The sequence below is a fragment of the Chiloscyllium punctatum genome, chromosome 38, assembly GCF_047496795.1.
Source record: "Chiloscyllium punctatum isolate Juve2018m chromosome 38, sChiPun1.3, whole genome shotgun sequence".
Lineage (NCBI taxonomy): Eukaryota > Metazoa > Chordata > Chondrichthyes > Orectolobiformes > Hemiscylliidae > Chiloscyllium > Chiloscyllium punctatum.
In genome coordinates this window covers 28,595,663-28,617,059 of record NC_092776.1, presented here as the reverse complement: position 1 = coordinate 28,617,059, position 21,397 = coordinate 28,595,663, and the positions used below count along the sequence as shown (strand labels likewise).

Below are 21,397 nucleotides of genomic sequence, written 5' to 3'. Positions count from 1 at the left end.
CTCAATGGCCTTCTTATGCTCATATGTCTCATAGTTTTAAGGTCTTATAAATGCTGCTTTTTCAATCTATATATACATATAATGTATAAGGTGTGTGATTATTGAAATGCAACAATTTTAACACCCAATAATTCCTTGAGCCTTGTTCCAAAAAAAAATTGATGTTTAATTTTTAAGCAAACAGATCTTGATTTGTATATTAGGTACTGCCCTTTGAATCAATCTGATTTTGCACATTTTCCACAAATTAATCCAAACCCTCAGATGGCATCACATGAAGAATTCCAACATGAAATTTAAACAAATAACAACAGAAGCAAAACTAAAACTTTTTTTTATATTTTAACAAAATTACTACAATCTTGTTTGTTTGAAATAATATTCATCTATCTAATATTTTGGCGCTAAAGTGCTTGTTAAGAAATATTTAGCTTTGATCTCTACTGTAACTCCAGATGAAGTCTGCATTATAACCATTTTCAAAATTCAAACATTTGTACTATATACAGTTTGTATATCAAAATAGTTATTATTTCCACATACTGTAAAATTTATTGTGATATTATTGTACAATTTTACAAGACAGATATTAAATGGTGGGGATAGATCCTAATCTAACTCTTACTTGTAAGCATGAACCAAAATTGGCCCATTGTCTTCGGGCTGTACTCCTCCCTCTGATCTGTGAGCATGGAGACAAGTGAAAGAAACTGGAAAAAGTAACATGATAACTAAACCTTCAACAAACTAGGATAATAACTGAACCCCAGTAATTCCTAATGTGTAAAAATACAATTTTGACTTAATTTACATTTCATTCTGAATCAAATGTTAACCAGTCAGAGGAAGAAAGCATCAACTTCTGCCACATTTGAGGTGAATTCTTAAAAATGAAATGACTTCTGATAAGATAACTCAGTCTAGTGTTTTTTCAATATTATCCTTTTCCATACTTTTAAAAAAGAATAAGCAACTATGAGCATGATAGCATGGAACATTCAATTACTTCCATCAGCAAATTCTAAATTTGGCTTAAAAGAAAAAAAATGATAATTGTATTTCTCATATATTGGATCAGCATGTCAATCACTGATTTAATCATCTAGCTCTTTGTTGATTACATATTCTAATGAATATAGTGGAGTTTTGTTTTTATATTCTGTTCCACTGATAGCTCAATATAACTACATCACCATTCTAAGAGGCTCTGGCCACAAGATTTGGCTGCATAATGTTTGGCAAGTGTAAAATGGTATATTTCTGGACATCTTTTTGGTAAGGAGATTAGCCTGAGTGCACAAGATATTTGCAGCATCATGAGTCTTTATAGATCACTGATTTGATGACTGGTGATACTATTTTCAATAATAAGAATACTCCAATTAATGCTCTTTCTGAATTCTTCATACATGAGATCAGTAGCAGGAAAGGCCCCCACCAATGGTGACAAAGCATTATTAAGGATTTTCAAATTAATTGCTTATTGATTTCTACTAGTTTTTGCTGAGTCCATAGAAGTGTTTGATCATATGTATTGCTATTTAGAATTGCTGATATCTACAGGGTGTGGTGTGACTGAATACTGTGGTTTTAGTTTTAACAATTCTCTCCGGGCTATTTACTCCAAAGTAAAGGAAACCATAATTTGTATCCCCTTAGCCTGTAGCATGATAGGCTGAATAAGCAGAGGTGATACAAAACAGGACATGCCGTGGACAAAAGGGGAGACCTCCAAAGGCAAAAAAAGATCTCAGCAGGAGGTCACTTCCTTCCAGAATTATTCTTTTACTTTATTATCAGCAGGAAAGAATGCAGGAAGAGAGAACACTGCTTCACTAAGGAGATGCCCACTGGAATCTGCTACCAGCTACAGTCCAAACTATAGCTTCAGATTAAGATGAGGACAGAATTGCCCATGGCTGTGAAAAATGACTGTGGCCATAAACGTGGATATGTTGGGCTACTACCAAATTCGAACAGGCAACATTTTGCAATATTTCTGGGTTCATCATTAACTGTTACATAAAGGGAGTTGACTGAGGTTCTGCATTCTTTCATGCCAGAGTGCAAGGTGCAAAGCACCATTGACTGCATATCTATCACTTTGTGGATGCAACTTGTAAATTTAGAGATGTTCACAACCAGATGAAAAGTCATTCTCTCTTTGTGTGATTATACTTGTACCAGTGAATATCTGCCATCTTGGTAGCAGTGTGATGCACTATTTCCATATCAATCTGCATTACCAATAATACTTGAGCCATTGTGAGAAACAAAACCTATAGATCTACAACAAGAGCTATTTGCTGATTGTGGCTTATTGCTCAACTTAGGCACATGTAGGCAGCATATAATGAAAGCCATGCTACCACACAAAACACCTTTGAGCACATTATTGTGCTGCTGAAGCCACCTTCCCTGAACTGCTCTAGAGGAGCTCTGCTGGACCCAGTTTGTGTTACGATTCATCTTAGTGTGCCACAGTCACAGGACATCACCATAATAACAGCACAACCTTTGTCAGCACTCATACAGCAAGCAATTGAGGACAGGGAGGAGGTAACCAATATCCTCCCCTTTCAGACCAGGCTGATGGTGAGCTCATCCAACTACATATAAATGCCAATTTCCCAACAGTTGTACTCCTATCTTTGCTCTGTCACTTGTTATTACAGTGCCTGCTTGGCTCCAATTGTGAAATAAAATCAACCACAAAACAAACATTTAAAATGGCATGCATGAATCAAAATCATCCATTTAAAATTTGACTAACCACTTATACATTTTCCTTTCGTGCCTGATTTCTATTAAATTTCGTCTGTCCTACTTTTCCTGCACAATGCTAACCAGTGGTGACTGAATGGCTGCTGACGTTCAGTGATGACCTTGCACAATGATCTGGTGCAGCTCTGGCCGGCAACATCCGGCACCAGATTTCCTAACCTCGACACAGGCAGCACCAGTTTGAACTGGTTGGCTGATGGGAACAGCAAGGGCATTTGCAGGATGGCAACCGTGAAAAGACAAATGCTGTGCACAATGGTGTCATCGCTACTCCCCAACAGCAGTGCTCCAGCCATCCCAGCAATGTGCAGGAGTGTAGAATGCTTTATTGCTGTGGGACCCTGTATGCCCTTTTCTACACTGGTATTCACAGCTACGATCTGGTTGCTTTCACAAGTATTCAACTAAAGTTGGCTTCCACCATCCATGCTGAAGAAGATGGGCTCCAAGATATAGTCCTGTTTCAAATTGGAATCTAGATTCTTCCAAGTTCTTTGGCTCAGGTTTGGAGGGCTGAAGGGCCTGTTTCTGGGCTGAAAATTTTCTTTGTTCTTTGTATGACAGTGACCAATTGCAGTCTTTCTGGAAGATTTGCCAATGTACAAAGCATTTCAGTTTGCATGTTCAGGCATTTTTCTGTAGACTGCATCAATGAATTCCTCATCCACGTCTTCTGCAGCAGTACTCATATATGTGATCTGGTTCGCTGGCATCTATGGTCTTCTCCCCTGGCAACATGTCCTGCTGCACTTCATGTAGCTCTCATCCCATATAATTAGTTAAGGTATGCACATTTTCAGTATCTAGGCTTCTGGCTGGGGGTGAGGGAGTGAATGATGGTTTTTCTTCTTCATCACTATCTTCCTGCTTTGCCACCTCTACCTAGTCAGATTTCAATTCTTGGACATCTTAGAGGAGAAAGACACATGGCTGGGGCTGTAGTGAGGCATCAGGGTTTGAAAATGAGAATAGATTCAGGAGTAAGAAAAGGTTTCAGCCTCTCCACTGGCCACAGACTCAGTCATGATCACTCCATTGAGTATAATCGACATCTTCAAGTCTTTTTTACATTTTCACTGTATTACAATTTTGTTCAGATTAAATTAAGGTAACCCTGCACAAATGAGATTCAACCTAAATTTTTGATTTCTATACCAGTATGTTAGCAAATTTATAGCATCAGACCCAATGGCTGTTTTGTTTTGACTTACTCAGTAACAAAGATATCACATTCCTACTTATTCCCTAATCTCACTATCAGCCAAATTAATGTTTGCATCACTGTTAAAGAGTCATAGAGATGTACAGCATGGAAACAGACCCTTTGGTCCAACCTGTCCATGCCAACCAGATATCCCAACCCAATCTCGTCCCACCTGCCAGCACCCAGCCCATATCCCTCCAAGCTCTTCCTATTCAAATACTCATCCAAACGCCTCTTAAATGTTGCAATTGTACCAGCCTCCACCACTTCCTCTGGCAGCTCATTCCATACACGTACCACCCTCTGTGTGAAAATATTGCCCCTTAGGTCTCTTTTATATCTTTCCCCTCTCACCCTAAACCTATGCCCTCTAGTTCTGGACTCCCCGACCCCAGGGAAAAGACTTTGCCTATTTATCCTGTCCATGCACCTCATTTTTGTAAACCTCTATAAGGTCACCCCTCAGCCTCCGATGCTCCAGGAAAACAGCCCCAGCCTGTTCAGCCTCTCACTGTAGCTCAGATCCTCCAAACCTGGCAATATCCTTGTAAATAATTTCTGAACCCTTTCAAATTTCACAACACCTTTCCAATAGGAAGGAGACCAGAATTGCACGCAATATTCCAACAGTGGTCTAACCAATGTCCTGTACAGCCGCAACATGATCTCCCAACTCCTGTACTCAATACTCTGACCAATAAAGGAAAGAATACCAAACACCTTCTTCACTATCCTATCTACCTGCTACTCCACTTTCAAGGAGCTATGAACCTGCACTCCAAGGTCTCTTTGTTCAGCAACATTCTCTAGGACCTTCCCATTAAGTGTATCAGTCCTGCTAAGATTTGCTTTCCCAAAATGCAGCACCTCGCATTTATCTGAATTAAACTCCATCTGCCAGTTCTCTGCCCATTGACCCATCTGGTCAAGATCCTGTTGTAATCTGAGGTAACCCTCTTCGCTGTCCACTACTCCTCCAATTTTGGGGTCATCTGCAAACTTCCTAACTGCACCTCTTATGCTCGCATCCAAATCATTTATGTAAATGACAAAAAGTAGAGGTTCCAGCACCGATCCTTGTGGCACTCCACTGGTAACAGGCCCCCAGTCTGAAAAACAACCCTCCACCACCACCCCATCATTTACCTTTGAGCCAGTTCTGTATCCAAATGGCAAGTTCTCCCTGTATTCAGTGAGATCTAATCTTGCTAATCAGTCTCCCATGGGAAACCTTGTTGAACGTTTTACTCAAGTCCAAATAGATCACATCCACCACTCTGCCCTCATCAATCCTCTTTGTTACTTCTTCAAAAAACTCAATCAATTTACGAGACATGATGCTCCACGCACAAAGCCATGTTGACTATCCCGAATCAGTAATTGCCTTTCCAAATACATGTACATCCTGGCCCTCAGGATTCCTCCAACAACTTGCCCACCACCGACATCAGGCTCACTGGTCTATAGTTCCCTGGCTTGTCCTTACCACCCTTCTTAAACAGTGGCACCACATTTGCCAACCTCCAGTCTTCTGGCACCGCACTGGTGACTATCAATAATACAAATATCTCAGCAAAAGGCCCAGCAATCACTTCTCTAGCTTCCCACAGAGTTCTAGGGTACACCTGATCAGGTCCTGGGGATTTATTCACCTTTATGCGTTTCAAGACATCGAGCACTTACTCTTCTGTAATTTGGACATTTTGCAAGGTGTCACCATCTATTTCCCTACATTCTATATGTTCCATGTCCTTTTCCACAGCAAATACTGATGCAAAATACTTGTTTAGTATCTCCCCATTTTCTATAGCTCCACACAAAGGCCACTTTGCTGATTTTTGAGGGGCCCTATTCTCTCCCGAGTTACCCTTTTGTCCTTAATATATTTGTAAAAACCCTTTGGATTCTCCTTAATTCTATTTGCCAAAGTATCTCATGTCCCCTTTTGCCTTCCTGATTTCCCTATTAAGTGTACTCCTACTACCTTTATACTCTTCTAAGGATTCATTCGATCTATCCTGTCTATACCTTACATACGTTTCCTTCTTTGTCTTGACCAAACCCTCAATTTCTTTAGTCATCCAGCATTCCCTATACCTACCAGCCTTCCCTTTCACCCTGACAGGAATATACTTTCTCTGGATTCTTGTTATCACATTTCTGAAGGCTTCCCATTTTCCAGCCGTACCTTTACCTGCGAATATCCGCCCCAAATCAGCTTTCAAAAGTTTTTGCCCAATACCATCAAAATTGGCTTTTCTCCGATTTAGAACTTCACCTTTTAGATCTAGTCTATCCTTTTCCATCACTGTTTTAAAACGAATAAAATTATGGTCACTGGCCCCAAAGTGCTCCCCCACTGACAACTCAGTCACCTGCCCTGCCTTATTTCCCAAGAGGAGGTCACGTTTTGCACCTTCTCTAGTAGGTACATCCACATATGAATCAGAAAACTTTCTTATGCACACTTAACAAATTCTTCTCCATTTAAATCCTTAACACTATGGCAGTCCCAGTCAATGTTGAAAAGTTAAAATCCCCTACCATAACTATTCTATTATTCTTACAGATAGCTGAGTTCTCCTTACAAATTTGTTTCTCAATTTCCTTCTGACTATTAGGTGGTCTATAATACAATCCCAATAAGGTGATCATCCCTTTCTTATTTCTCAGTTCCACCTAAATAACTTCCCTGGGTGTATTTCCGGGAATGTCCTCCCTCAGCACAGCTGTAATGCTATCCCTTATCAAAAATGCCACTCCCCCTCCTCTCTTGCTTCCCTTTCTATCCTTCCTGTAGCACTCGTATCCTGGAACATTAAGCTGCCAGTCCTGCCCATCCTTGAGTCACATTTCTGTAGTTGCTATGATATCCCAGTCCCATGTCCCTAACCATGCCCTGAGTTCATCTGCCTTCCCTGTTAGGCCCCTTGCATCAAAATAAATGCAGTTTAATTTATTAGTCCTACCTTGTTCCTGCCTGCCCTGACTGTTTGACTCGCTTCAATTCTCAACTGTATCAGTCTCGGATTGACCTCTTTTCTTACTATCTCCCTGGGTCCCCACCCACTTTACTAGTTTAAATCCTCCTGAGCAGCTCCAGCAAATTTTTCAGCCAATATATTATTTCCTTCCAATTCAGGTGCAAACCTTCCTTCTTGTACAGGTCACTTCTACCCCAAAAGAGATTGCAATGATCCAAAAATGTGAATCCTTCTCCCATACACCAGCTCCTCAGCCATGCATTCATCTACTCTATCCTCCTATTCCTGCCCTCACTAGCTCATAGCACTGGGAGTAATCCAGATATTACGAGTCTGCCTAAATTCCTGCCTAACTCTCTGTAATCACCCTTCAGAATTTCAACCTTTTCCCTTCCTGTGTCATTGGTTCCAATGTGGACAATGACCTCTTGCTGGCCCCTATCCCCATGAGAACATTCTGCACCCTCTCTGAGGCATCCTTGATCCTGGCACCAGGGAAGCAACACAACATTCCGCTTTTTCGCTGCTGGCCACAGAAACGTCGGTCTATATCTCAGACTAGAGAATCCCCTAACACAATTGATGGCTTGGAACCTGACGTACCCCTTGTTGCATTAGAGCCAGTCTCAATACCAGAAACTTGGCTGTTCATGCTACGTTCCCCAGAGAATCCATCCCCCCTACATTTTCCAAAACAGCATACTTATTGAAATGGGTATAGCCACAAAAGACTTCTGCACAACCAGCTACCTCTCTTACATTTCCTGGAGTTAACCCACCTATGTGACTGTATCTGAGAATTTCCCCCCTTTCTATAACTGCCATCCGAAATATGTTCTTTCTCTCCACAGATGCAGACAGACCCGCTGAGTTTCTCCAGCGATTTGTTTTCGTTTCAGATTTCCAGCATTAGCGGTTTTTAAAAAAGTTTTTTGAAGTTTATTTTTTTCTCTTCAATGCTCTAGCAAATAGCTCCTCATAATTTGAATTTTACACAGGTTTAATTTGCTCCCAGCATGCATATGGATCCAGGAATGAAGAAGATGCAAAATGAAGTGCAGCCACCTTATTAAGCATAACCTTATACTATGATCCCCACACATCTGACATAGGCAGAATGTAGTGTACACAGACCAGAACTTTCGAATGAGTTATGTGTGACGGCTGTAGCTATGTGCTTCAGCAAGCATTCATCCTCAACCTTCAAAATCTCGCATGATCTGAAAAATCTACAGTGAAACCTTGTTGTTAGTTCATTTAAAATCTATCTGAAGAAGGAACTTAAAAAATTGAAAACAAATGGAGAAACAACACATGTGCCAATTTTCAGCAGTCCACTTGGCAAAAACAACCAGATTTTTAAAAAAAAACATGCAGCCAAACTAAAGCATGTTTAAGTCTGATCTCATACAAGAATGAAGTTTCAATTGAAAACCCAGGACTAATTTACTGAAACTCAAACCAACCATGGAACAGATTCAGAACATTAATTGCTGGGGCGCCTCACATAAAAATATTTTTCTTGCTGTACCCTTAAACAAATCATTCCTTCTTCTTTGAGGGGTTATTGCTAAACAAGTTTCGAATGACAAGGATTGAAATAAAATCTTTTTGAATGAAAGGAAATGTGTTGGTTGAATTTTGCCCTGATTTGGAAGGATATTGTTGACAACTGGTCATTGTCCATATTATGTTAGAACTTACTCCACTTACAGAATGGGAGAATGGTGGAGGTGCCTTGCATATGAGATTTCAGCAGAATTGGATACATATTTGAAAGTGATGAATTCAGAAGAGTACAGAAGTAGGGCTGGGGAAGGTGGGACCTGAACATGAATGACGGGTTTCATCTGAACTGAAAGGGCACAAATGTCCTGGGTGGGAGATTTGTTCATGTGGTTCGGGAGGATTTAAACTAGTTTGGCAAGGGGATGGGATCCAGAGCTATGTATCCGAGAGGGGGACAGTTGTAGATAGATTCACCTCATCCTGTCACTGCCCTATCAGGAAGGTTTTTCACGTGATGAAATAAAGGGATTGGTTAAAGTGTGTCTGCTTTAATGCACAGAGTGTCAGAAATAAGAGTGAAGAACTGAGAGCATGGATCAGTACTTGGGACTATGATGTTGTGGCCATAACAGAGATGTGGGTTTCACAGAGGCAGGAATGGTTGCTAGATGTTCCAGGATTTAGAACGTTTAAGAAGGACAGGAAGGGTGGAAAAAGAGGAGGGGGGTATAGAATTGCTCATCAGAGAGTGCATCGTAGCTACAGAAACAAAGGTTGTTGAAGAAGGTTTGTCTACTGAGTCAGTATGGGTGGAAGTTAGGAACAGCAAGGGAGCAGCCACCTCATTGGGGGTTTTCTACAGACCCCTAATAGCAGTAGAGAGATTGAAGATGTCATAGGCCGGCAGATTTTGGAAAAATGCAAACGTTGCAGTGTTGTTGTTATGGGTGACTTCAACTTTCCCAATATTGACTGGAACCTCCTTAGTGCAGATGGTTTGGATGGAGCCATTTTTGTCAGGTGTGTTCAGGAGGGTTTCCTTACTCAGTATGTAGACAGGCCGACCAGGGGAGAGGCCATTTTGAATTTGGTGCTTGGCAATGAGTCAGGACAGGTGTCAGATCTCATGATGGGAGAACACTTTGGTGACAGTGACCACAACTGCCTCACATTTACCATAGCCATGGAGAGGGAAAAGAGGAAAGGAACGAAGGGAAGACATTTAATTGGTGAAAAGGAAATTATGATACGAACAGACAGGAATTGGGAGCAATTGTTCCACAGAAAGGGCACAACAGACATATAGAGACTGTTTAAGGAGCAGTTGTTACAAGTGATGCACAAATTTGTTCCTCTGAGACAGGCAAGAAAGGGGAAGATTAAGGAGCCTTGGATGACGAGAACAGAGCTTCTCATCTAAAGAAAGAAGGCAGCTTAATAAGGTAGAGAAAGCAAGGATCTAGCACAGCTTTAGAGGATTACAAACTCACTAGAAAGGAGCTCTGAAGTGGACAGAGGAGAACCAGGAGGGAGCACGAAAAAGGCTTGGCAGGAAGGATTAGGGAGAACCCAAAGGCATTTTACTCAGATGTGAGGAATAAGAGAATGATCAGGGAGAAGGTAGGGCCAGTCAGGGATAGTGTAGGGAATTTGTGCGTGGTGTCTGAGCAGATAGGGGAAACCCTAAATGAGTCTTTTGCTTTGGTTTTCACTAAGCAAAGGGACCTTGCTGTGAATGAGAACTTTGAGGAGCTGGGAAACAGGCTTGAACAGATCAAAATTGATGAAGTTGATGTGCTGGAAATTTTGGCAAACTTTAAGATTGATATATCCCCAGGATCAGACCAGATTTATCCTAGGTTGCTAAGCTGCTGGTGAAGATCTTTGCTTCCTCACTTTCCATGGAAGTCGTACCAGAGGATTGCAGGGAGGCAACTGTTGTTCCTCTTTTCAAGAAGGGTAATAGGGAAGTCCATGGCAATTACAGACCAGTCAGTTTTAATTCTGTGGTCAGCAAGGTTTTGGAAAGAATTCTGAGGGATAAGATTTATGACTATTTGGAAAAGCATAACGCGATTAAAGGCAGTCAGCATGACTTCAAGAGGCGCAGGTCGTGCCTCACAAATCTTACTGAGTTCTTTGAGGAGGTGACGAGACAAGTCGTCGAAGGATGTGGTGTATGTGGACTTCAGCAAGTCATTTGATAAGGTTCCCCGTGGAAGGCTCATTCATAAAGTCAGGAGGTATGGGATACAGGGAGATTTGGCTGTTTGGATTCAGAATTGGTTGGCTGACAGAAGGCAGAGTGTGGTTGCAGATGGAAAGTATCCTGCCTGGAGGTCAGTGGTGAGTGGTATCCTGCAGGGCTCTGTTCTTGGGCCTCTGCTCTTTGTAGTTTTTATAAGTGACTTGGATCAGGAGGTTGAGGATGGGTTAGTAAACTTGCAGATTACACAAAGGTTGGAGGTGCCGTTGATAGTTTTGAGGGCTATTGGAGGCTGCAGTGTGACATAAACAGGATGCAGAGCTGGACTGAGAAATGGCAGATGGAGTTCAACCTGGATAAACGCAAAGTGATGTATTTTGGAAAGTCAAACTTGAATGCTGAATATAGAATAAAAGATAGGATTCTTGGCAGTGTGAAGAAACAGACGAATCTTGGTGTTCAAGTGCATAGATCCCTCAAAGTTGCCACCCAAGTGGAGAGGGTTGTAAAGAAAGCATATGGTGTTTTGGCTTTCATTAACTCCAGCTTTTCTCCAGTTTTTCTGCAGCTCTACAAGACCCTGGTGAGACCAAACTTGGAATATTGTGTCCAGTTCTGGTCACCCTATTAAAGGAAAGGTACGGAAACTTTGGAGAGGGTGCAAAGAAGGTTTACCAGGATGCTGCCTGGGCTGGAGGGCTTGTCTTACAAAGAGAGGTTGATTAAGCTCTGACCTTTCTCTCTGGAGAGAAAGAGGAAGAGAGGTGACCTGATCGAGGTATACAAGGTAATAAGAGACATGGATAGAGTCAATAGCCAGAGGCTTATCCCAGGGCAGGATTGACTGGCACAAGGGGTCATAGTTTTAAGATATTAGGAGGAAGGTATAGAGGAGATGTCAGAGGTAGGTTCTTTACGCAGAGTTGTGAATGCATGGAATGCGTTGCCAGTGGTGGTGGTGGAAACAGTGTCATTAGGGCCATTTAAGCGACTGCTGGACATGCACATGGTCAGCAGTGAATTGAGGGGCGCATAGGTTAGGTTATTTCATTTTACATTAAGATTAATCCTCAGCACAACATCATAGGCTGAAGGGCCTGTTCTGTGCTGTACTTTTCTATGTTCTAATGGGACTAGCTGGATGCTCCTTTAGGAGCTGGGTACAATGGGTATTAGGGCATCCTTCAATACTGTGAAATTGAATGATTCTACAATTCTAATTCCTGAGTCATATTTGAGCTGCACTCAACCAAGTACAGAGTATTTCATCATAATCCTGTCAGCATATTTGAGGGAACTTGGAAGTAAACTAGACACCTCTCCAAGTACTGTTGAAACTCCACACTATGAACCTGTGAAACAAACAGTAATTGAATTAGTTAATTCAGCACCATTGGTATCAATTAATGTTAATTTTTTTACACATTGAGAACCAAAATTATGAAAATTCTTACAACAGTTAATGAAGTCCAGAACTAAACTGCATAGGTATAGGGTGACAGGGGAAAGGTTTAAAAGAGACCCAAGGTGCAACTTTTTTCACGCAGAGCGTGGTGCATGCATGGAATTAACTGCCAGAGGAAGTGGTAGAGGCTGATAAAATTACAGCATTTAAAAGACATCAGGATGGTTATATGAATACCAAGGATTTAGATGGATATGGGCCAAGTGCTGGCAAATAGGACTGGATTAATCTCTGATATCTGGTCAGCGTGGATGAGTTGGATCAAAGGGTCTGTTTCCATGTTGTATGTCTCTGACTCTTAATTGGCAATTGTTTCAAGTCTTTTTCATCTGATGTATTTGAACATTCGTTAGAACAGATATTTTCATCACAACCGGTAAATCGTATTAAACATAGGAATGCAAAGTCAGTCATAAATTTACCATGCCTGACAATCATGTATTTATTGTTCATTCAGTTCACAAATTGCCTAAGTTGGCTGATAGATGGGCTTCTTAGCTAGAGGACATTGATGTTTCCATCCCAGAAAATAAGCAATGGTTCCATTTCAGCAGTTTCTTCATGTTAGTGCCTTGTCCTGAGGAAGAGATGTTCCTGCACTCCAGAGTATTGGAACATTATGGAGTAATTATGCATTTAATATTACTTTGCCTCAGATTCTGCCCCAAGAAAAAATGTACTGAATAGGGGTGGCACAGTGGCTCAGTGGTTAGCACTGCTGCCTCACAGCGCCAGGGACCCGGGTTCAATTCCCGCCTCAGGCAACTGTGTGTGGAGTTTGCACATTCTCCCAGTGTCTGCATGGGTTTCCTCCGGGGCTCTGGTTTCCTCCCGCTGTCCAAAGACATGCAGGTTAGGTGAATTGGCCATGCTAAATTGCCTGTAGTGTTAGGTACATTAGTCAGGGGTGATTGTGGGGGAATGGGTCTGGGTGGGTTACTCTTCAGAGGGTTGGTGTGGATTTGTTGGGCTGAAGGGCCTGTTTCCACACTGTAGGGAATCTAATCATATCCCTTTTTAACTGTTACAGAACACAGACACTCCAACTCCTGGATCTATGAACAATTTTTTTCACCTGCTTACAGTACAGGTATAAAATGTGACCCATATGCTAACAGATGACCCAGAAGTGACTCGGATAGTGATATGTATCACATCTGGGTACCTCCTGCACAGATCAAGTGGCACCCTATGCACTGAAGGGTTTTGATGTGAACTTCTCCATGTTCTCTGTACTCGGTCATGACATCAAACAGTTGCATCATCTTATATGACTCACTAATTACAAAATTGGATCATGTAGATTCATTCAACGTGTTTGCCCTCATCTTGTAATTCCAGGCAATACTGTCACCTGTACATTGAGATAGTGGTCTCAGGCTGTGGTTATGTTGACAAGCACTGTCCCTGAAGCTGATGTTTCCTAATCACTAAGGAAGGCTATTGAACTCCTTTTGTACTGTAACATACCTTCATTTTTATCCACCTATGGTAGGTTCTCAAATACAGCTCTCTAGTGTGCAGTATCCAAGACCTCTCTTCATATGCTAATTCAGCTTGGAGTCTTTTCTTTTTCTGATGTTACAGTTATGTGCTCAGCTCCTTCATGATTTACATGCCTTTCATTATACTACAATTTTCAATTATCATTCATCAATGAATATGGTTCAGCTAGAAGAGGGACCCAGCATGAGCAATCGAAGGACCAGATAAACATCTTGTAGTTGAAATAATTTGGAAGAAATTGCATTTGACAATCTCTGCAAGTACTGCGAAGTGTATGTGATGAGCTCCTGGATTTGGAAAGAAGTATTGCTACATCTCACAAAAAGGGCACAAGATTTTGCAATCTGTTCATACTTAGGTTGCAATGGGATCAGCAGTTGCAGTGTCTCTGAATTTTGAGCATGGCATGAGATAGAACAGAGGCCACTGAGAGAGTAAGTTCAGCATGAAGCCTTCTAAGTTGGAGTCAGAATCTTCTATGACATTAGCAGGATGCTGCTTAGCATCCAACCAAGGCATCCACGGTCATTGTATATCTTCTCCTATGTTCTACCTCAGTGAGATCATCATCAGCTCTGTACCAGAACTCACTCACAACCTTGCTCTGCATTGACCTGTTAAATGAATACCCTTGCCCCTGGGTGTGGCTTAAACCCCTGCACTCCTAGCGAATCATTGCATGCTAGCCTACTTCTATACTAGTCTTTAAAGTAGATATCTGTATCAGTATCTAACTTTTCTCTGTGATGATCAGTTCAAATGAAGGGGGTCTCTTCAAAGTTGTATTAGTGCTCACTCTCTTTCATTCTTGGTATGCTGGACTGAAAACACAGCTTCTGATCTTGGCTGTCCAAACGCAGGAAATTTGAAAAGGGAATATTAATGTGAAAGAACAGCAGTTTGTTCACCATGCCACATAGCAAGGTGTGGTGCTTTGACGAACCTGAGAAGTTGGTGGGGCAGTGGGTAGGAGATGTCATGTAAAGATACATTTATTGGCTTTGACTAACTATCTGAGGTTACTGAGCCTTCTGAAGCACAAAATGCTTCTGGATCTTCAATCAGACTCCAGGAATTAATCTTTCTGGCTACTGACTCCCTTTCCCTTAAGATGGTGGTTTGTGAAGGCTTCCTGGCCACTCACGAAAATGACATCATTCTTCCTGCTTGGACTCGATGACTAAGTGCTGCACCTGTGACCCTAGGAGGCCTCACTCTCTCGCTTAGGTGTTTAACATGTGCATTTGCAACATGTAGCCAGTGTCTGTACACACAGTTAGCAGGACTCCCTTGCATTGAATACTCCTTTCAGAGGGTAGACTGTCTGCTCCATGTTATCTCTGCAATGCTGCTTCCCTGCCAACTGAGCTTTTAGGCAGCTTGCAGCATATGCCCATGCTTGGCACAATGACACTATTCGGTAAGTGAGGAGGCAGCATCAAGTTTGTGTGCAGCCTTCTTCCAAAGTAACAATTGTGGCTAATTCAAACATTGCCACTTTTCACATCAATTAACATCAACCAGGCCAAAGAAGCACTGGCATCACTACTAGGAGAACCAGGACCACAGACAGCACCAACTTCATCAGCAAAGACAACATCCTCAAGCTAGTGGATCTGTGCCTCACCACCCACTTCACATTCAATCACAAAACCTACAAACAAGTCAACAGAACACCTATGGGATCACCAATATCAGGGCTCACAGCAGAAGCAGTAATGCAGAAACTTGAACAAGCTGCCCTCCCATCTATCCAACCCAAACTTTGGGTCCGCTACATGGATGACACCTTAATCATCACAAAACGGAACAAATTAGAGGAAACATTGAACACCAACAATATCCCGACAGGCATAAAATTCACAAAAGAGGTGGAGAATTACAACAGACTCCCATTCCTAGACATGACAGTTAAAAGTACAGGCAATGGAGAGCTTCAAACCAGTGTCTACAGAAAAACAATACACACTGACTAAATCACCCTAACACCCACAAACAGAGCTGCATTAAGTCATTATTTCAATGATTTCAAAGAACTACAAAAACCAGAAAAAAATAGATCTATACGTTTTCAAGAAAAACAGGTACCCAATAAACAATCCATTGATTCCTCAGAAACAAACCCAAACAAGTAGACACATACAACCAAAAACTATAGCCACATTACCTTACATCAAAGACATATCAGAAATGACTTCCAGACTATTCAAGACACCTTGGCATCATGGTAGTCCCATGAACCTACCAAAACACTGAAACAATGACTAATGAAATTAAAGGATCCATTAGATACCACCAGCAAAACTCATGTCATTTACAAGATACCATGCCCAGAACTGTAAAAAATACTACATTGGACAAACTCGCAAGAAACTTGCCATCAGGATACATAAACACCAACTGGCCAACAAAAGACATGACCCATCTCACTGATTTCCATACATACAGACAAAGAAGGACACCACTTTGATTGGGACAACACACACATCCTCGGACAGGCAAAACAAAGACATGCAGGAGAATTCTTAGAGGCATGGCATTCTAGCCAGAACTCCATCAATAAACAAATCGATTTAGATCCTATCTATCTACCCTTGAAAAAAAAAGAACCAGAAATGACATCACCCACCTTAAGAAATCAGATAGAGAGGTGGGACATACCACCAGCGCTTCACCAGAAAGTCTCACTGATGAGGTTACCTAGTATGGTGATGAAACGTCTGAAAACAAACCTTCAAGCTCAGCGAGCTAACTAACAGACTTATTGCCACTCCATGCCCAGCAAAGCAAAATGGCTCAATTTTCAGTCCTGAGCCCCTAACAAAAAGGGTAGTGAATTAAGGTGCTGGATCACTTTTTACATCAAAAACAAGATTCACTTTATGGCTACCTGGTATTTGGCTTGTTCATTTATATTTTGGCTCACTGAAATGTCAATCCAACTCAATTCACAACAGCACAAGGACCTCTCGGAAAATCACTGCTGGAGTTTATGGATGCATTACCATTCCAACGTTTTCATTGCAACTCATCAGCCGATTTGCTTTTATTGTCCAGAGGTTCCAACAAATCCAAAGGGATTTCATTAGTAAATACTGAAATTATATTGTGCTTCTATTAATTAGGTAGCGACTGGCTTTGAGTGATCAAACAGGTACATTTGGAAATATTTTGTTACATGCTAATATAGTTATGAATGAATTATGAATGAAAGATATGTCATCCAAATCTGCGGTGAGTAACAGCTGTTCGGATTTGAGACACCTTGATGATCTTTGCATTCTAAGTTTGAACATTAAAGGCTGCCTTGGAATGTATGCAAGTGAACATTGTTCCAATTCATCTGTTCACCATCAGTTCACAGAGATAGTGCGGAGATTCCGTAACTTTGAAAAGATTAACTTTGAAAAGTCCTGTGTATTGGTGTATCATGTACACTATTTTCTTATCCACTTTTTGCAGGATCAAAATAACTCAGACTTCTGTTCACTCTATGAGTATGACCTTTAGCTTTTGTTTCAAATTCTCCATCCCACTCCTATTCTGACCTCACCTGTTTTTGTTGTACTATGTTATGGTGATCCAATGAAACTCAGAATACGCCAAAGAAACATGACCTCAATTTTTGATTAGCATTTTATAACTTTATAAACTCAACACTGAGTTCAATAATTTCAGACCATAACCTTTCCCCCAATCTATTTGGACAGTAGCTGTTGTCATCTTGTTTATTTATTTGAGCCTCTGGGACACAATGGAGAGTGCATTGGACTTATACAGAGTTGTGGAAAGGTTGTGGGTTTGAGTCAAGATTTTCAGGGTGGCACAGTGACTCAGTGTTTAACACTGCTGCCTCACAGCTCCATTGTCACAGGTTTGATTCCAGGCACAGACGACTGCCCGTTTGGTGTTTGCACATTCTCCCTGTGCCTGAATGGGTTTCCTTTGGGTGCTCTGGTTTCCTCCCACAGTCCAAAGATGGGTGAGTTAGGTGGATTGGTCATGCTAAATTGCCCATAGTGTCAAGGGATGTGAAGGTTTGGTGAGCCATCCAAAATGCAGGCTTATGGGGTTTTGGGGTATGGGAGGGGCCTGGGTGGGGCTCTTCAGCGTGTCAGTGTGAACTTGATGGACCGAATGGCCCGCATCCACACTGATGATTCTTATACCTCATCTAGACCCACTTTTTCTTTCTTTACTGTCCCATTCTCTTCCCATTGGCCTTGCACTATCATTTCTTTTGTCAGTTAATCTCTCCTGCCTTCGATCCTAATACAGACCTTTCCTTTTGTTAATTTCTCTTTCAACCCATCACCTGCTTCTGTACTGCATCATCTCTAACTTTTTCTCGTTTTGATGTAGGTTCAAGGACCAAAAATGGTAATTTTGTTTTTAATCTCCACAGATGCTGTGTGCCCTACTCAGCAATTCCAGTAAACTCTGACCTTATTTCTAATTCTGCAAGCTAGTATCTATCAGAATACTTATTCAACCACTTTTCAAAGTGTAGGAAATAGTTTGGAAAGTCAAGCAAGCTGAATGCAATCGTAAAATTTCCTATTACACCCCTAGGCTAGCTATTATTATGTTACGCATGCAAAGTCACACTCTAAACCTTGTGACATAAATCAACCTACAATCTATAAAGGGAAAAAAGGGAGGAATTGTTTTAAACATGCAGTCAACAAGGGGCAATTCAGAACTTCTATTCTTAAGTGACTTACTTAAAAACTAGATAAAAATTACTTAAACATGCTTTACACAGTAGAAAACTTTTGATCAAGTTAATATACACACACTAGTCAGTGCACTACAAACACAACACTCCAGGCAGTACGGGATACCTCATAATCTAAGGAGCTGCTGGGAGAGTTGGAAAGCTCTTTGGCTAGCTGCAGTGCTTCTATCCTCATGGCTGCATACACTAGCTCTTCCTGGCATTGAATTGGCAGGAAACAATCCACAGAAAAGCAGTATTGGAAAAAAATAAGTGTAAGACTTTGACTGTGATCAAACGTTGGACAACAAACAGAAATGGACATGAAAATGAATGCAAACACAAATAGCGGTAATGGAGCAGGAAATGATTTTCGGTACAAACCTGTAACTTGTACGCAAATGCTGAAGGGTTCTTTTCAGCTGTGTCAGGCTGTAGATAGTCAAGCTCGTCATCTGTGTGTCCTATAATCCTACTTAACAAGGCATCTGCAGAGGCAACAGGTTCCTCAGGAGTTGCCTGCGCAGAAGGGTAGTGAAGGTGCAATAATTCAGGACTAAGGCAACTTAGTAACCTAATCTTGTAAACATATTTTAACATACGTGAATTGTGATTAAGTTAATACATGACACTTTTTAAAATCTCGTGACAAAATTAGCTTTTCTAAATGTTACTGTACTTAATGGCATTGTTATCAATGCAGCAAAACAGATAACAACCAAGCCTAATGAAAATAGAAAACTAAACTGCAAAACCTGACTTTATATTTATATGTCATAAATGTTCTACTCTGAACTACTGCTTCACTGGTTTGATGTAGCTACTCAAAGTTTCAAAGTAGTAGTGATCCAAAATTACCCTTTACATTTACAGCCCAATTATATTTTCTGGTGTTAAACATGAATTTGTCAACTACAAGAAATAAAATATATAACTGATGTTTCCACTGTCAAGATTAATAAGCCAAAACATACTGGAAAAAAATAACAAGCTCTGAACAATGCACACTGATAGCAATGTACAAATTGGCCGCCAATTCAGCAGATTAAGAGATATCATGTAAATTGTGAATCACTAGAATTTTTTTTATGCTTGTTATCTCTGCTTGTTATTTTATGCCACTTTGCCATTTGCTTCACATAAATTGTATTTCTTTTTCAATTCCCCCTGTTGTCGTGAACTTGATGGATTTATACTTTAATCAATGTGTCACTCATTAAACATAATACAGAAAGTAAAGTCTGCTAATTAAAAGTACCAGAAGCTTTGTAATGATGTGATAATTAAAGTAGTTCCAATCAATTTCTTGCACCCAAACACTGAACAATTTAAACAGTGATGACTCTTTCCTTAAAGTGGTAAATTGATCTTTGATAGTTAAGATGTTATATTTTTGATATTTTCCTTATGACCCCTTCCGTCTGTTTTCTCTCACTGTTAACTGAGTCTTTCTTTCCCTTCCACCCTTTCTTTCTCTGGACCTGATTTGAATCTTGTTCACACACCTTAATTCTCAAAATTTCAGCCATCTCAGCTGTTCAACAGTTTCATTCTCAAAGCCTAGGTCTCATTTGGTAAGGAGATACACTATTCTTGAGGTTCCAAATATCTCACTGCCTTAGCCACTCTATATCACAGTTTGCTATTCCAGCAAGAGCCATAAAATATTTTTTTTAGTTGAAAAGAGTAAAAGGAATCTAGCTAAACCAACATTAGTGTATTGTTGTCCAAAATGATGTAGCATAACTCTTTTACACAGCACCCTGGTTGGCATACCAGGATCCATATTTAATATCTATGATTCACCCTGCTATACAGTCAGAAGAGATATTACAGGTGATGCTTAGAGGCAAGAATGCAGCAAAGCACACAAGGCTTCAGTATACCAAGTTCAATCTGAAAACAATGTTGTATAAATGCTTGTGATTGTAACATCAACGCAAAAGAAGATAGTCACAGCACTAAAATCAAAATCATTTTCACCAGTCAAAACTACTTTGTCAGAATTAATTAGTCTGCTATACAAAACATCACATTGTGACATAATTTATTTGATTCTCAAATAAAATGTGCATGTTGAAAAAAAAGTTGCACATTTAAAACATTCTATTGCAACATATTACTTTTATATTTCACACAGAAGGAAAAATTTGTTTTTGCAGCAGTGAACAAAAGATACCACAGATTTGCCACTGCTACACTGAGGGACAAGTGATTTGATTAAATTAATCTTTTTGTTGGTGCAATTAGGTTTTGCAACAAGTTACAATGCAAGTGGTTTACTGTACTTATGTACACAAGTTACAACTTTCTGTAAATTAATATCTAAGAAAAATGTGATTTCAGCATTCTTGGGATTGTACCTTGCTTTTATTCTTTAAAAACTGAAAAGTACAGTAACTGAGACTTTTGAAGACTCCTGGATTTCTGCTTCATTTACATGTGTGCAAACTCCTAAAGATACTAGGGAGCAATAGAAACAAATACTGATGATTCTGCAGTCATTACTATTCTAAAACTTGGGTCATTATATCCAGCAAGTAAATTGTTTTTTATGTCAACACGTATTCTGAAATCAAGTCTTTAAATGTCTGTAATACAATATCACTAATTGATAATGTACACAATACTTGCAATTTGAATGTTTTTAGACCACTCAGTAGGTTCTATAGAAACCTATTTTAAGCATTAGTTAAACCTGTTTTAATTAGTGAGCCAGAATGTGAATCTTGTTACCCCCATTGTGCTGTTGAGGAAAAGAACATCGATGCATTTATGATGAAACAAAAACAAAAGCCAGGACTGATGAAAGGTCACTGGACTACAAATTTTAACTCTGTTTTTCTTTCTACAGATGCTGCCAGACCTGCTGAGCTTCTCTAGCACTTTCTGTTTTTATTTCCAGTATCTGCAGTTCTTTTTTATTTTGATATTTATTGTGATGGGCTTGGATGAAACAGTGTGGTAGGGAGGCTTGTGTGGAGCATAAAACATCAGCATAAACATGTGGACTGCTCTTGTG

The 21,397-nt window shown here is 40.4% G+C and overlaps 1 protein-coding gene across 3 annotated transcripts in view; it reads right to left on the bottom strand.

The window, feature by feature from the left end:
* tacc2 (transforming, acidic coiled-coil containing protein 2) overlaps nucleotides 1-21,397 on the bottom strand; it is a 264,812-nt gene that overhangs the window by 29,012 nt on the left and 214,403 nt on the right. Inside the window, exons 22-24 of one of the 3 annotated variants that reach the window (XM_072557490.1) lie at nucleotides 18,760-18,894; nucleotides 18,503-18,592; nucleotides 626-682 (exon numbers count right to left, since the gene is read on the bottom strand). In XM_072557490.1, the coding sequence (XP_072413591.1) occupies nucleotides 626-682; nucleotides 18,503-18,592; nucleotides 18,760-18,894 (282 nt within the window). The remainder of the gene's footprint in view (nucleotides 1-625; nucleotides 683-18,502; nucleotides 18,593-18,759; nucleotides 18,895-21,397) is intronic. The other 2 variants (XM_072557491.1, XM_072557492.1) reach the window with 2 other exon arrangements.